At 41.1% G+C, this 12,355-nt stretch overlaps 1 protein-coding gene across 15 annotated transcripts in view; it reads left to right on the forward strand.

The window, feature by feature from the left end:
* EYA1 (EYA transcriptional coactivator and phosphatase 1) overlaps positions 1–12,355 on the forward strand; it is a 328,098-nt gene that overhangs the window by 184,917 nt on the left and 130,826 nt on the right. For 13 of the 15 annotated variants that reach the window (XM_070481088.1, XM_070481087.1, XM_070481090.1 and 10 more), the window contains one exon: positions 2,954–3,031. In XM_070481088.1, coding sequence (XP_070337189.1) covers positions 2,954–3,031 — 78 coding nt within the window. Of the gene's footprint in view, positions 1–2,934; positions 3,032–12,355 lie in introns of those variants that run through there. The other 2 variants (XM_070481091.1, XM_044768060.2) reach the window with 1 other exon arrangement.

Raw genomic sequence — 12,355 nt, forward strand, 5'->3', positions numbered from 1 at the left:
CTATTGTACATCACAATACATCACCAGTCTCTTTAGCATCAGGTCCCTGGTGATCGATGTATTCAGTTACAGTACCTGATAAAATCATGACTATCCTGGTAGTTACTTTATGTACATCCTCTTGTCCTTAACAGTGAGCCTTTTGAAAAATGGGATTCATTAGGAAAAGGGAGTCTTTATTCCTCAGTGTACAGATGGATATGTTTGAACAATGGCAAAAAGCAATGTACTTGGGGCCCAAAAGAAAAAGTATCCTCTTCCTTTCCTTCCTATTCTTTTTGCCTGTTTTTAATGGAATGTCAAGTATAATTGAATGTGTCTCTTGGGAGTGAAATCTATATTTGATTAAGCTAATGGTATGGAGAATAGCTGGGGTAGGTTTAGGGCTCCAGGAGTAGGAGTGGTTTTGGTGTAGTCAAGCTTTTGCAAAGTAATTTTGTAGTCCAAGGTACAGCATCATAGACCTTAGTTTTGACAAAGACTTAAAAGTAATCTGAGCTAACATCACGTGCTGCGGAAAAATTTCTTCTTCACCGTCTTTCCCAGATAGGCGGTGTGGCGCTTCCACTTGAGATCTTCCAGCAAGTTCGCTAGCCTAGAAGTGTTAACACTCTTAAGTAGGCAAGGACTCGGGGGGTTTTCCTTCCCACTAAATCCACGGTATGTGGCCTTACTTTGTTGTAGAGTAGCTCTAATTATTGGGAAGTGCCACTTATTGTCGTTTCTTCAAGCCTGGGAATCAAAAACATCCAAAGTTAAATCTCCTTTCTGCCACTTACTGTGTGACTTTGGGCAACTTCCTGACCCCTCTGTTTCAGTATTTGCATGTGAAACAGGAAGACAATACCCATCTAGTGCATTTGTGAGTTGTGCTCTGAGTCCTACTTGTGGAATTGTTTATAAAAGGATTAATCATAATGTCTATAAAGAATCTGACACACAGTAAGCACCTTACGTGACTGTTTCCCTTGGGCCTAATTCTAATCTTTTGCTCAGCATGTGGTGTTTGATTATGAGTTCAGATCCCAGTGGTAATCTGTCCAGGACAGAGAGAAATAAAGCTATTGCTTTATATGTATGGGGCAACATATGAGTTCTCTTTAAGGAAGATAAGATAGGATGTGGACAACCCAGTGGGAAACTCAGGAACTGTGCACTAGCAGTGGCGTACCTGCCTTCCTCAGTCTATGGTTTCTAATGGTTATGAAGAGCGAGATCATTAGGTTGCCTGGAGGCGTGAAGAGAGAAGGGAAATACAGGCTTATGTCAGAATTCATTAACATCAACGAGGACTTTTAACCCAAACAACTGGTGGAAAAGTGGAAACTTCAGTTACGCTATTGTTTGGTCTACATTAAAGCAATCAGTTGCAATGACTCCCTTTAGACTCACTGGTTTTATTTTTCCACTTTGTTTATAAACAGTCTAAATAATTAATTTCTTTGAAAGTGACTATCTGCTGCGACTATTTATAATGCCTATTTTAACACTACTTGTTATGCATGAGTAATAGATTCAAAGGCTCAGAAGGGTGACTTTTGTCCTTGCCCTGATGTTTATAAGAGATTCGCAATGTTGAGAGAAGGAAAAGGTGCGTTTTCTCCACTCCACCATTCTTGCCCATTTCAGAATGTGCTTATTTTATGAAAGAAGCCTCCCCAAATATTCTCCTGGGAGGACCTTCATTTTGGAAAACATGTTATTGATTTTTAGGTAACCTCTAAAATATTATTGCAGTCTTTCTGAAAACCTCTTAATGGGGATGTATAACTTCCACAAAGTAGCCTGGGCAAATTCCAATGATAGCACTTCACTAGTAGTTTCTAGGGAAAACAATAATGCTATCTCTTCGTTAAAAAAAAAAAAAATCACGGGGGCCGGCCCGGTGCCGCAGTGGTTAAGTTTGCACGTTTTGCTTTGGTGGCCCGGGGTTCGCCAGTTTGGATCCTGGGTGCAGACATGGCACCGCTTGGCAAGCCATGCTGTGGTAGGTGTCCCACATATAAAGTAGAGGAAGATGGGCATGGATGTTAGCTCAGGGTCAGTCTTCCTCAGCAAAAAAGAGGAGGATTGGCAGAAGATGTTAGCTCAGGGCTAATCTTCCTCAAAAAAAAAAAAAAAAAATCTAAAGAGAAAAAGGGCAAATATTCTAAGGTGGTCTGGCTTATCTGTCTGATGGGGATTCAGTAATGCCATCACTGTAACAGTGGAGTGGGTTGCTTTTGAGAGCCTATAGCATAAATCTAAATGTTTTTATTTTACACCCTAAGGGACTTTACCAAATATCATATATGTTTTCCACAAACTGTCTGCTATTGGTATTGTTTTAAAATAGAAAACTTCATTTCTGCTTCACTTATATTTAGTGTGGTTTTGGTACTAAGTGTATATCAGATATTGATGAATTGGCAGCCACATATAGCTGAGTAGTAATAATAATCCATTAAATTGAGAACTCTGTTTTTCAGCTATGCTGGATAACTGAGAAAGTGTGTGTGTGCAAGTGTGCGCCTGTCCTTGAGTATCATGAAAACCTGCTAGTGTTATTTCCCCCTTCTTCAAAACTTTCTGTTCTATCATTTTGACTCTGTTTGGTCAAATGCCTACAAATCCAAGGAAATAATTTCAAATCCGCATTATCTAAATTTTGAGTATTAATAAGCACTCTAGTAAATATGTAAGATAGCAATGAATTTAACTACTTTTAGTTTAAAGTGTTTCTTTTAAAGAGTAACTTGTCACAGATTATTTCCCTAGGGACAAAAAACTTAACATTTGAATGTTTTTTCAAAAAGATTCTATTAGGAATATTAATTTGATTTATATTGAAATACAAAAAGATTGATTTTTTAAATGATTTTCTTGTAGCTATTTTGAATGTTATCTCTTCCCTACTGTGCTTTTACAAATAAGTATTAATTGGGTATATGATATATGTTGTTTATTTTTGTAGTTAAAACAGAGCCAATGAGCAGCAGTGAAATAGTTTCAACAACAGCAGACGGGTCTTTAGACAATTTCTCAGGTTCAGGTAAGGAATAAAATTAGATTTTCACATTGATACAAAATATTATTTTTCCTAGTTTATTATATACAAATATATATATGTGTGTGCATGTATACATGTATATTTTGTAGAATATAGCATTTCTCAGTCACATGTTTGAAGTTGTGATGTTTTTATTCAGCGTGATGAAGTGTTTGCTGAAAATGTTGGTGTCCTCTAAAGGAGATGAAATCAAAAGGGGTTTGTTCTTCTCCTTTCTCCTACTAAACTCTCCTTCTTATGTTAATGACTCCTTCCCTTTGTCTCTCAGTTGTATGATTTTTCCAATCACGGAAATTTAGGTAGGCAGAACTTAGCTTCTGATACCCCGTAAGCAGGCTCACCCAGCCATCCTCTTAAATAACTATTATGTCAACAAGAGGTCTAAATTAAATAGACTTTGTAAAGCAGCTTTCATCCTAAAATTAGTTTTCAAAGTCTTTCACATTAAGAAAGCCTGCCTCCAACAAACAAAATATCCAAGTTTCAGGTCTATGATAATGAAATTACTGATAAGAAAGTGACCCTGATAACAAAGTAACTGTGAGGATATGATTATATATTTGCCACATTGCCCAGCTTGGACTATTTCAATTAAAAATTATTTCTATCAGAAGTAATTCTTAAGTTGTAATGCTTTTCATATTGTCTGCTCTGTTTGTAAAAACCTCTCAATCGGAAATGCTATACTTTCATAAATTTGTGATTGATTTAATCTAGCTCTCAGGATCATTTAATGCATACCACAATGAAAAGGAATTACACATAGATATACAATGAAATGTTAATGCTCAACTTTTATACTAATGATGCCAGATGGAAGCAGTAAGGAAATAACAAAAGGAGTTACAGTTTTTTTCATAAAACATTTACTAGAATTTGACTTATGCTAGGCAGTGTGCTTGATACTATTATGGATTCAAAGGTATATGAGAATGGTCCTACTTTGGGGCTTAATGGGTTGCAAAGATGACCATACCATCACAGTACAGCTTGATACGGCCAGAGGGAAGCCCAAGCATCCCCAAGAAAACCCAGGAAGGACCCAACAGCGACGCAGTTGGGGTGGGCTGGTCAGGGAAGGTTTCCTGGAGGAGATGCCTGCACTCAGCCTTAAAAAAATGAGTAGGAATAAAGCACATGTAAAGCTGGGGAGAGGGAGCTAGACACATGGAGCATTCCATGGGGGTAGACCAAGGCAAAGAGGCGTGGAACTTGGAGGAACTGCTAATGGTTTGGCATTCTTGGTGTGTACGGTGTGAGCAGTGAGGGGCGTGCTGGAGAGGGAGGCAGGGGCCAGAATCTAAAGAGGCATGTATGTTCTGCATGGCATTGTATTCTGTACTGAGTGCAGTGGGAGGCATCAGAGACCACATTCACATATAGAATCGTGACTGGCAGGATGGAGGGGAGGATGGAGAATTGAAGTGGAGAGACCAGTTAGAGATTTTTTGCATTAACTTGGGCAAGAAATTCTGAAGACCTGAGATAAGGTGCTGGCAATGAATGTGGAAAGGTGGTGGATTAAGATGTATTTATGAAATAGAATTTATGGTCATGGTGACTAACGAGTATGGGGAATGAGTGAGGCAGAGAGAAGTTAAGAACGGAGGAATGCAAGAGGAACGTGATGGAGACAGGGGCGGTGGCTTCGGTTTGGGGCATGTTGATGATGAAGTAACAGCCACCTGAAGGTGTCGGAGCTCAGGAAAAATCTGGAATGGAAATTCCGAAAGAGTAGGGAGAGTTAAAGCCAGCGGGGTATAACAGGGCTGAAGACAAAATCCAGGGAAAACCAGTATATAAGAGATAGGCGGAGGATGAAATGGAAACACAGGTAATTGGGGAAGAAGGGAGAGCGTTGAACTGGAAGTGAAAGCAGGAAGAATTTCAGAGAAGAGCTGTTCTAAATGATAGATTTGTATTCAGCTTTTAAAATAGTTTTTTAGGGGCCGGTCCGGTGGCTGAGTGGTTGAGTTGGCGCGCTCCTCTTCAGCGGCCCAGGGTTTTGCTTGTTCGGATCCTGGGTGCAGACGTGACACTGCTCGTTAGGCCATGCTGAGGTGGCGTCCCTCATGCCACAACTAGAAGGACCCACAACTAAAATATACAGCTATGTACTGGGGGGATTTGGGGAGAAAAAGCAACAAAAAAAAGAAGAAGATTGGCACAGTTGTTAGCTCAGGTGTCAATCTTTAAAAGAAATAGTTTTTTAAAAAACTTAACTACATGAGGCCGGCGGCCGCGTAGGGTTGGGGTGCTGGCGGATAGCCTCGTCCGGATTCGGTTTTTTCGGTGACAAGGGTCTGAACGGAGCCCCGGGTCCTCCTTGGCGTATCTCCTCGCAATTTTATAGAGGAAGAGCCAAGATGGCGCCGTGAGTAGTCCTCTTTGTCTCTCGCCCTTCAAGTCTACAATTATTTGGACACTTATCGCTTGACAAAGGATATCCAGACAGCATCTCAGGACGTCTGAGACACCCACGCGACTATACATCGGAAGGCGGATGGACTTTCCTCCGGGAGGATGTGGAAATAGGTGAGGGCTCTCCGACCCCGACGGGCAGCCTGGTACCCGCAAGCGGCTTTCTTCCAACGGACGCCCCCAGAGGATCCACGCACGTCTAGGGCAGGAGCGAGAACACAACAGAGGAGCGACGGTGAAAACAGGTGACCAGAACCCTACCTAAACCCCCTGCAATTACTCCTAAACGCAGAGGGAAACTTTGGAGTTGCACACCTGAGCCCGCGGGGAGAGTCTCTCCCCGCCATTGGCGGGGGGATCCAGCCTGGTGCTCGGGGCGCCCGGAGGGTCCCAGAGAGAGACACGGAGGGCACGGAGATCTCCCAGCTGCCGTTGCCCGCCCCGTGGGACTAGGGATTGCCAGAGATCTCGGAGAGGACCGGGGCGGGGGGAATTTTCAAAGGCCGGTCCTGCGACCCGGAGGGGAAGCGCCGGAGCTCCGCCCGGGCAGCAGACAAAACTCTCTGTTTGCCATTAGCAGAGGGGCCACGCTGAGCATTCACGGCTCCGGCAGAGGCCCGGAGAGAAGCCCTGAGGGCGGGGCGACCCCCAGCTGCCGTTGCCCGCCCCGTGGGACTAGGGATTGCCGGAGATCTCGGAGAGGACCGGGGCGGGGGGAATTTTCAAAGGCCGGTCCTGCGACCCGGAGGGGAAGCGCCGGAGCTCCGCCCGGGCAGCAGACAAAACTCTCTGTTTGCCATTAGCAGAGGGGCCACGCTGAGCATTCACGGCTCCGGCAGAGGCCCGGAGAGAAGCCCTGAGGGCGGGGCGACCCCCAGCTGCCATTGCCCGCCCCGTGGGTCTAGGGATTGCCGGAGATCTCGGAGAGGACTGGGGCTGGAGAGAGTTCCAGAGACCCAGCTTAGTAGCCTAGGGGGAAACCCTACAGGCTCACAGCAGCCTTAGGGAAAGCCTCTGCACAGCACCAGTAGAAGGCACCCAGCCGCCAGCCACAAGGCTGGAAGACCCCAGGGCAAAAGCAGCATAACTAGGTGTACTAACCACAGACTGTAGAAGATGCCAATAGCTCTCCTGCGACCTATAGAGGACAAGTGAGATTTGGTGGGTGCCGACAGCAACGGAGCGACAAATATAAGTGATCCCACCCCTGGCTGCTGGAAAAGCCCATAACACCATTGCAGACCCCAAGGAGAGAGCACATCTAGGTGGGCTGCAACAGTAGGCACCTGCAGCCTGAAGCCCCCCTGTGACGGCCCCCACAGCAGAGGAGGGAATCCAAAGGGCCACTGTGGCTACGAAGAGGGGCCCAGGCCCAGTTAGCAACTACGGACAGGGTTCCTGGTTGGTGAAATATAAACAGCTGCTCCTCCCACCGCAGCAGCTGAAACAAGTGAAAGGAGCAACTAAACTCTATCTCCATGCGGAGGCACAAATCAACAACATCAAGCAATATGAAAAAATACATTAAATCTCCAGAACAGAAAGAAAGCAACAAATACACAGAAAACAATCCCAAAGAAAATGAGATATATAACCTAAATGACGATGACTTCAAAACAGCCATCATTAAGATTCTCAATGAGTTAAGAGAGAATTCTGACCGACAACTCAACGAGTTCAGGAGCTATGTCACAAAAGAGTTTGATACGATAAAGAAGAACCAAACAGAAATATTGGAAATGAAGAACACAATAGAGGAGAGTAAGAAAAATCTAGATGCTCTGAACAGTAGGGCCGATAATATGGAGGAAAGAATTAGCAATTTGGAAGATGGCAATATAGAATTGTTGCAGGCAGAGGAGGAGAGAGAAGCAAGACTTAAAAGAAATGAAGAAACTCTCCGAGAATTATCAGACACAATTAGGAGATGCAACGTAAGGATTATAGGTATACCAGAGGGAGAAGAGAAGGAGAAAGGGGCAGAAAACCTATTCAAAGAAATAATGGCTGAGAACTTCCCAAATCTGGTGAGGGAGATGGATCTTCAGGTGACAGAAGCCAATAGATCTCCAAACTTTATCAATGCAAGAAGACCAACTCCACGGCATATAGTAGTGAAGCTAGCAAAAGTCAACGACAAGGAGAAAATATTAAGGACAGCCAGGCAAAAGAAACTAACCTACAAAGGAACCCCCATCAGGCTATCAGCAGATTTCTCAGCAGAAACTTTACAGGCTAGAAGAGAGTGGAATGATATATTCAAAAATCTGAAGGACAAAAATCTACAGCCGAGAATTCTCTACCCAGCGAAAATATCCTTCAAATACGATGGAGAAATAAAAACTTTCCCAGACAAACAAAAATTAAGGGAGTTCATTGCCACAAAACCTCCTCTTCAGGAAATCCTCAGGAAAACCCTCATTCCTGAAAAATCCAAAAAAGGAAAGGGGCTACAAAACCAAGAGCAGAGGAGATAAGTAGAAGGACAACAACAGAGAGTAGCAGCTCTACATCAGAACAGATTAAACCATGGGACGAGAAACAAAGGAAACTGAAGAAAACCGGAAAACAAGACACAAAATGGGAGTGGTAGGCCCCCACGTCTCAATAATCACTCTAAATGTAAATGGATTGAACTCCCCAATCAAAAGACACAGAGTGGCAGGATGGATCAAAGAACAAGATCCAACAATATGCTGCCTCCAGGAAACACACCTCAGCCCCAAAGACAAACACAGACTCAGAGTGAAGGGATGGAGAACAATACTCCAAGCTAATAATGAACAAAAGAAAGCAGGTGTCGCTATACTAATATCAGACAAGGTAGATTTCAAAGCAAAACAGATAAAGAAAGATAAAGAGGGACAGTATATAATGATAAAAGGGACTCTCCACCAAGAAGACATAACACTTATAAATATATACGCACCCAACACAGGAGCACCAAAATTTGTAAAGCAACTCTTAATAGAACTAAAAGAAGACATCAACAACAATACAATAATAGTAGGGGACCTCAACACACCATTAACACCAATGGACAGAACATCCAGACAGAAAATCAACAAGGAAATAATAGAATTAAATGAAAAATTAGACCAGATGGACTTAATAGATATATATAGAACACTTCATCCAAAAACAGCAGGTTACACATTCTTCTCAAGTGCACATGGAACATTCTCAAGGATTGACCATATTTTGGGAACCAAAGCAAACATCAATAAATACAAGAGAGTTGAAATAATATCAAGCATCTTTTCTGATCATAACGCTATTAAACTAGAAATCAACTACAAGAAAAAAGCAGAGAAAGGTGCAAAAATGTGGAGACTAAACAACACGCTTCTCAACAAACAATGGATCATTGAAGAAATTAAAGAAGAAATCAAATATTATCTGGAGACAAATGAAAATGAGAACACGACATACCAAATCATTTGGGATGCAGCAAAAGCAGTCCTAAGAGGGAAATTCATCGCAATACAGGCTCACCTCACTAAACAAGAAAAAGCTCACGTAAGCAACCTCAAACGACACCTAACAGAACTAGAAAAAGAAGAACAAACAAAGCCCAGAGTCAGTAGAAGGAGGGAAATAATAAAAATAAGAGCAGAAATAAACGATATTGAAACAAAAAAGACAATAGAAAGGATCAATGAAACAAAGAGTTGGTTCTTCGAAAGAATTAACAAAATTGACAAACCCCTAGCCAGACTCACCAAGAAAAGAAGAGAGAAAGCGCAAATTAATAAAATCAGGAATGAGAGAGGAGAAATCACAACAGATACCAATGAAATACAAGAGATCATAAGAGAATACTATGAAAAACTATATGCCAACAAATTGAACAACTTGGAAGAAATGGACAAATTCCTAGACTCCTACAATCTCCCCAAACTGAATCAGGAAGAAATGGAGAATCTGAATAGACCAATCACAAGTAAGGAAATAGAAACGGTAATCAAAAACCTCCCCAAAAACAAGAGTCCAGGACCAGACGGCTTCTCTGGAGAATTCTACCAAACATTCAAAGAAGACTTAATACCTATTCTCCTCAAACTGTTCCAGAAAATTGAGAAAGATGGAGAACTCCCTAACACATTCTATGAAGCCAACATCACTCTGATCCCCAAACCTGACAAGGACAACACAAAGAAGGAGAACTACAGGCCGATATCACTGATGAACATAGATGCAAAAATCCTCAACAAAATTTTGGCAAACCGATTACAGCAATACATCAAAAAGATTATACACCATGATCAAGTGGGATTTATACCAGGGACACAGGGATGGTTCAACACCCGCAAGTCAATCAACGTGATACACTACATCAACAAAATGAAAAACAAAAACCACATGATCATCTCAATAGATGCAGAGAAAGCATTCGACAAGATCCAACACCCATTTATGATAAAAACCCTCAGTAAAATGGGTATAGAAGGAAAGTACCTCAACATAATAAAGGCCATATATGATAGACCCACAGCCAACATCATACTCAATGGACAAAAGCTGAAAGCCATCCCTCTGAGGACAGGAACAAGACAAGGGTGCCCACTTTCACCACTCCTATTCAACATAGTACTGGAGGTGCTGGCCAGAGCAATTCGGCAGGAAAAAAAAATAAAAGGAATCCAAATAGGTAACGAAGAAGTAAAACTCGCGTTGTTTGCAGACGACATGATCTTATACATAGAAAACCCCAAAGAATCCACAGAAAAACTATTAGAAATAATCAACAACTACAGCAAAGTAGCAGGGTATAAAATTAACGTGCATAAATCAGTAGCATTTCTATACACTAACAATAAACTAACAGAAAAAGAACTCAAGAACTCTATCCCCTTCACAATCGCAACGAAAAGAATAAAATACCTTGGGATAAACTTAACCAAGGAAGTGAAGGATCTATACAATGAAAACTACAAGACTTTCTTGAAAGAAATTGACGATGACATAAAGAGATGGAAAGACATTCCTTGCACATGGATTGGAAGAATAAACATAGTTAAAATGTCCATACTACCCAAAGCAATATACAGATTCAATGCTATCCCAATCAGAATCCCAAGAACATTCTTCACAGAAATTCAACAAACAATCCTAAAATTCATATGGGGGAACAAAAGACCACGAATTGCTAAAGCAATCTTGAGCAAGAAAAACAAAGCCGGCGGAATCACAATCCCTGATTTCAAAACATACTACAAAGCTACAGTGATCAAAACAGCATGGTACTGGTACAAAAACAGGTGCACAGATCAATGGAACAGAATTGAAAGCCCAGAGATAAAACCACACATCTATGGACAGCTAATCTTCGACAAAGGAGCAGAGGGCCTACAATGGAGAAAAGAAAGTCTCTTCAACAAATGGTGCTGGGAAAACTGGACAGCCACATGCAAAAGATTGAAAATCGACCATTCTTTTTCACCACACACCAAAATAAACTCAAAATGGATCAAAGACCTAAAGATCAGGCCTGAGACAATAAGTCTTTTGGAAGAGAATATAGGCAGTACACTCTTTGACATCAGTTTCAAAAGAATCTTTTCGGACACTGTAACTCCTCAGTTGAGGGAAACAATAGAAAGAATAAACAAATGGGACTTCATCAGACTAAAGAGCTTCTTCAAGGCAAGGGAAAACAGAATTGAAACAAAAAAACAGCTCACTAATTGGGAAAAAATATTTACAAGCCACTTATCCGACAAAGGGTTAATCTCCATAATATACAAAGAACTCACACTGCTTAACAACAAAAAAACAAACAACCCGATCAAAAAATGGGCAGAGGACATGAACAGACATTTCTCAAAAGAAGATATGAATATGGCCAATAGACACATGAAAAGATGTTCATCATCGCTAATCATCAGGGAAATGCAAATCAAAACTACACTAAGATATCACCTTACCCCCGTTAGATTGGCAAAAACATCCAAAACCAAGAACGACAAATGTTGGAGAGGTTGTGGAGAAAGAGGAACCCTCATACACTGTTGGTGGGAATGCAAACTGGTACAGCCACTATGGAAAACAGTATGGAGATTTCTCAAAAAGTTAAAAATAGAAATACCCTATGACCCAGCCATCCCATTACTGGGTATCTATCCTAAGAACCTGATATCAGATATCTCAAGAGTCCGTTGCACCCCTATGTTCATCGCAGCATTATTTACAATAGCCAAGACGTGGAACCAGCCTACATGCCCAGAAACTGATGATTGGATAAAGAAGATGTGGTATATATACACAATGGAATACTACTCAGCCATAAAAAAAGACGAAATTGGCCCATTCACAACAATGTGGATGGACCTCGAGGGCATTATGTTAAGCGAAATAAGTCAGTCAGAGAAAGACGAACTCTATATGACTCCACTCATTGGTGGAAATTAGTATATTGAGAAGGAGATCTGATCGGTGGTTACCAGGGAAAAGGGGGGGTGGGGGGAGGGCACGGAGGGGGAAGTGGTGTACCCACAACATGACTAACAAAAATGTACAACTGAAATTTCACAAGCTTGTAATCCATCATAACATTAATAAAAAAAAAAATTAATAAAAAAAAAAAAAAGAAAAAAAAAAAACTTAACTACATGAGAAAATCTTAACTATATTAAGTGAAAAGCATGTTACAAAAGAGTAATATTTTCAGTATAATCACAGTTTTTTTAAAATAAAAAATATTTATGTGTGTGTATATTTGAGTGTATGTGTATAAAAATTAATGATGGCTCTCTCTGGATGGTGGAATATAATTAGAATGTTATTCCTTCTGCTTTTGTCTAAATTTTTTTACAATGCGTTTGTATAACATTCATACTTTTAAAAAGTAATAATTTTAAAGTAATAATTTTAATAATTTTAAAG

Source organism: Equus asinus, chromosome 12 (assembly GCF_041296235.1).
Source record: "Equus asinus isolate D_3611 breed Donkey chromosome 12, EquAss-T2T_v2, whole genome shotgun sequence".
Taxonomy (NCBI): Eukaryota; Metazoa; Chordata; class Mammalia; order Perissodactyla; family Equidae; genus Equus; species Equus asinus.